This window comes from Gastrolobium bilobum, unplaced genomic scaffold (genome assembly GCF_033153095.1).
Source record: "Gastrolobium bilobum isolate Gb01-03AN ecotype WA unplaced genomic scaffold, APGP_CSIRO_Gbil_v1 utg20499, whole genome shotgun sequence".
NCBI lineage: Eukaryota > Viridiplantae > Streptophyta > Magnoliopsida > Fabales > Fabaceae > Gastrolobium > Gastrolobium bilobum.
In genome coordinates this window covers 1-5,207 of record NW_026898809.1, presented here as the reverse complement: position 1 = coordinate 5,207, position 5,207 = coordinate 1, and the positions used below count along the sequence as shown (strand labels likewise).

The 5,207-nt window shown below is 39.2% G+C and overlaps 1 protein-coding gene across 1 annotated transcript; it reads right to left on the bottom strand.

Annotated features, from left to right (window-relative positions):
- Positions 1–4,289: 4,289 nt before the first annotated feature.
- Positions 4,290–5,098, bottom strand: LOC133284331 (uncharacterized; the record flags this gene model as incomplete). Its single annotated transcript, XM_061481334.1, has 1 exon — positions 4,290–5,098. A coding segment is annotated over one exon (809 nt), but the record flags the coding sequence as incomplete, so codon positions are not given.
- Between the last annotated feature and the right edge of the window lie 109 nt (positions 5,099–5,207).

The following is a 5,207-nucleotide window of genomic DNA, read 5'->3' as shown; positions in this document are numbered from 1 at the left end:
TCCCATTATACTTGACAATACGTCGTGAAATGTCTTCATCACTTTACTTATCAAATTAATTCTAAACTCCTTTTATGATTCCCATCTTCTACTATGTTATATTATTTTTCATTAGCTACGCGTGGGTTCAAACCGCGCTCAAATCGGAGCACCGTAGCCAAAGTTATGCACTTTTTAAGAAAAGGGTGCGAAACCTCCAGAACCCCCGCGCCCGCAGCGTGAGATCCACGCTCAGAGCGTGGGAAAACAGAAAGTTGGCGCCCCAAGCGTGAATCTGGCGCCCCAAGCGTGGATGCTACTGTCTGATCTCGTAATTTGGCGCCCCAAGCGTGAATTTGGCGCCCCAGGCGCCATCCACAGGGCTGGGTGACCCAAAACAAGGTCATTTAGCCTACCTATGGTTTTCCACTCATAATTTGAGCTATACTCACTCAAATTACACCATTTTGGTCTCTATGGAAAGCTAAGAGGAATTTCTACCACTTCCCTAGAGACATCAAAGTCCAATTCCATCACATTGGGTATGAAAATTGGTCAAACGGACAGGATGTATTTGTTTTCTCAACATTTCCCAATTTAGCACTAGGTACCTAATTTAGTTTCCAGTTCAACAATCCAATACTTAATGAACATACATATATTAAACTCAAAGTACTCATCAATTACACATCATGTTCATTACAATTCATGGAACTTAGCTAACAAAACACTATGATCATTCCCTTGGCTCTCATCAACAAAAGAGATGACCAAAGGCATGAGCATAGGCTAAGTCCATTCCAATATACAATTCATACATCTATCAATGGTCTATGAATTACAATCCTATACATGTGAGCTACAAAACAACATGTACAATCTCAAAAGAGATGCCACATTTCATGCATAATCCAGATATGGCCACTTGCCACCAGAGGCTCCTGCAGCATCCTTACCTGAAAGGGGGTCCCCACAACACGGGGTGAGATATACGAATATATCCAGTAAACCAGGGGTCCTTGGAGTATCTCTCCACCCCACAGTTCCATATCAGTGTAATAGCAATAACTATAATAATGCAGTAAATACATATCTATGCAAAGTGCAATACATCTCCAGGAGAAATCCCTCGAGCTCTCAAGCTGTCCTAAGGAAACTCAGATGCAAATAGTCCTACTGGCCAGCTAACTACCAAGTATGATTTACGCATCGTCATGCAACATACCAACATAGGGAAACACCATCCTATGCCACACCAAATGCATACACATACGTATAACAAAGCATTACACTATTTTATTGCATTTATATACACAATCACAACCTCTACCCTTTCAGGGCTTGGTGGAACAGTCAAGGGAATTACACCCAAGGTCCGAAGGCTTACCTCAATGCTTCAGTCGACCTTTGTTCTTCACCAACAGTTTCAGCAATCCACTTTTACAAATATACACCTATACAAGGGTAATGCAATTAACATATTGCATTCAAGGATAACTCATCACCATCAATCCAAGCTATCCTATTCATACCACAACACAAGGATGAACTTACCTATTTCAAGGACTAATCCATCTCCATTGCTTGCTCCAAAGGTTGGTCAATTAAGGTTGATCCAATTGCCTCAATCCTAGACAACACAAGGATACAATCAAGGACCAACCCAACAATGGTTCAACAATGCAAGAAAACTCATAACCAAGTGTCATATTCTTGCAATTTTCCAAAGTATAGTCATATAACTATCTAAGCTCATTTTCACCGATTAAATGCCATTCCTAGCATTTCTTATAACATGCACTAAGCTCCATTCTTCCTAGAACATAGCTATTTTAACAACATTTCATCAAAACCCTAAAACACTATTCATAAACCCCAACTCATGCAAATTTCAAGGAATCATGAGGTTCAAGGGTTAGAATCTTACCACCAATGGTCACACAACCAAGGATTGATGGCTCCTCAAGCTTCAATGGAGGTTGAAGCACTCAAAACCCCAAATTTCTCCAAAGGGCCGAATTTTTGAGGAGCAATATCCCTCTCCACAATGCTCCCCACTCAAAACAAAGCAAGGATTATGAAAGAGGAGGAGATTTGGAGTGGTTTAGGCTTTGGAATCACTCAAAATGGTTGAGATTAGCTCCCCCTAGGGTTTCTCTTCCTCTCTTCCTTTCCTCCCTCTTCTTCTCTTCCTTCTTCTTCTTTCTGGCGACGGGAATGGGAGGGACAATTGGGTTTCTTTTGTTGCTTTGGTCACTTAACTTATGTTAAGTGGCTTTAAGCGGGTATTGGTTCGTCTATCTATTCAACTCCATTAATTACCAAACTTTACCCAAAAGTCTGGAATATTATTCTAGGAATATTTAAAACTTTATTTTTATATTTTGGGCACTTTTGCCAGTACCCATTTATACTCCTTAATTTTCACTGAGTACACTTTTTAACTCCAAAGTGACTCAGATTCATTTCATTAAGCCTTATACTTAATTTTACTCACTAAAACATGCTTAATTATTTAATTACTTGTAATTTACTAATTAATTAGGTTAGGGATATTATATTCACCCCACCTTTTAGCGATTTTGTCCGCAAAATCAGGAACATACCTATTCCTGAACTCGGGCTTCCGCTAGAGAACTCGTTCTCCCCGTTACCAACTGGACAGGTCAGGCCTTCTGCCTTCCACTGCATCTCGACCATCAAAATGGTTTTATCTCTATACTTATACACACGTTGCCATTAGGTGCAAGCCTTTGAGCTTATAAGTAGTGCTCGATCTCCTCAAGCCTAGTTATTTTATCCCTACCAGGTCTATATCCTTCGTTCTGGTATGAAACCATAAAACATCATGGTCTTACCTCATCAACATTTATTCAATTTTAATAATGTTACTTTCAAACTCCTCATCTTTAAGACAATCCTAAGATCATCACCAATCTCCATATTGTGTGCTAACCCTTTCGTTAGGCACACAGTCTTTTACAGACTATTTTCTCAATGATCCATTATCATTACAAGGCTGTTTATAATAAATCTCACAAAATTTTCTATTTCGTGAACTAGTCTTTTCATTACAACTTTGAACCCTTTCTAAGTTTTCGATCTAATATTAGCCATTTTTCTAATATTACTGTCCACATGTGCTTTAGTACATCAACCTTCTCACTGATAATATCCTATCCTATTTAATTGTACATCAGTTTTGTCACTGATGATACCATTCCATTGAAACATCAGTGCATCAGTCCTTCCACTGATAATACCAACTACATTTGTAATAGACCATCAGTCCTTTCACCGATGACCCTATCAGTCTTTACACTGATAATACAATCCTTACCTAAACTTTTAATTAGATATTAGTCCTTTCACTAATATCGTGCACCAATCCTTTCACTAGCATGCACATCAGTTCTTCCACTGATGATTTTATCAGTCCTTTCACTGATATCACATATCAGTCCTTTCACTGATGATTTTATCAGTCCTTTCACTGATTTCACATATCAGTCCTTTCACTGATGATTTTATCAGTCCTTTCACTGATTTCACATATCAGTCCTTTCATTGACATGGCACACCAGTCCTTTCACTGATGATTTTATCAGTCCTTTCACTGACATGGCACACCAGTCCTTTCACTGATGACTTGTTTTCATCATTCAATGGTACAATAGCCCTTTCACTAACCATACCATCTTCACTCTCACTTCATGACTTACTTTTTAAGGAATTATTCCTTTTTAAAAACAAATTTTTTATCTGGGTGCTTCCAAGAGTCACTACTCTTAGGAATTATTCCATTAAGAAAGCCCCGTATCCACTTATTCTCCTATTTAGAGAATTTCTTCGCTAATAATTCACATCCATCTTAAATGCAATTTCATATAACATAAACTCACAAGAACAATCATTTTCACACCCTCATGCAATAGTCTTTTATTCTTTGCCTCAATACATTAACATACAATCAGGCATAACTATGCATGTTATCAGACTACTTTTCTTTGTTATACCTTCACCTCCTAATGGTTTTTAGCCGTAAGCTAAACCTAGAGGTTTACAGTTTGGTTCATAATTCTAGCTTTCCATTTCATTAATTCTTTTGTTAACTTTAACTTTTGTGGTTATAGAGCCTACGCTCCACTTGATCAGACTAACGTCAAATCTGTCAATTCAACACAATGTTCACTCTCACAGACATTGCATGCATCATCAAGAATACATCACTCACATGCATGCATTACACTTTATGCAACAACATGTCTATCATCATTACACTGGGTGGACAATTCACAAGAAAGAAATTTTCAAATCATACCTTCTGCTTGCCTGAGAGTTTCCTCCCCATCATGTGGCTCTAAGGTATAATCTTGACCTCTTACTCGAGATCCAACAATTGCGTGTACATTTGAAATCCGATAAGTCCTAGTAGGACATACATTAGCAAAGTGACCCAGTTGGCCACATTTGAAGCACGACTTTGTTTCGTACCAACATGTGCCTCTATGTGTCTTCCCGCAGGTGTCACATTTAGACAGGGGGAATTCACTCATAACTGTCTCTCCTTGGTTGCCTTTTCTCTTAAATTTATCATCAGATTGCTTCGCTTGCAATTTCTTCTTTCCATTCTTGTCATCTATTTTCTTATTGTTTTCTAAAGTAGAGTCAGTTGCTCCACTAGCACCTGAAGCTTGTGTCCCAGAAGACTTCTTGCTCTTTGCCACATTATAAACTTCTTCTACTTTCCGGCATTGGTTCACAAACTTGCTAAACTCTCGGATATCACAATTAGACATCTTCCGAGACATTTTCTCATTCAGACCCCATTGAAATTTAGAGGTCATCTCGGCCGGAGTAGGTAAGGCTCTCCCATAGTTAGCGTACTTCACCAATTCGTTGAATTTAGCAAAATATTGGTCAATTGACATCGACCCTTGCTTTAGATCATTGTACTTGTTCTGCTTCTGCTCCCTAGCCTCCCTAGGGAAGTAGTTGTCCAAGAATAAAGTCTCGAACAACCGCCAGGTGATTTCCCGGCCTTCAGCTTCTAAGGGCTGCACTGTATTGGTCCACCAATCCTCAGCTCCTCTTCCAGCATATACACGGAGTAGACCAACTTCATTGCATCAGGGCACCTCATCACCCTGAAGATTTTCTCCATAGTTTGGAGCCATTTTGCTGCCACCAACGGGTCGTAGCCTCCACTGAAAGAAGGTGGTTTATGT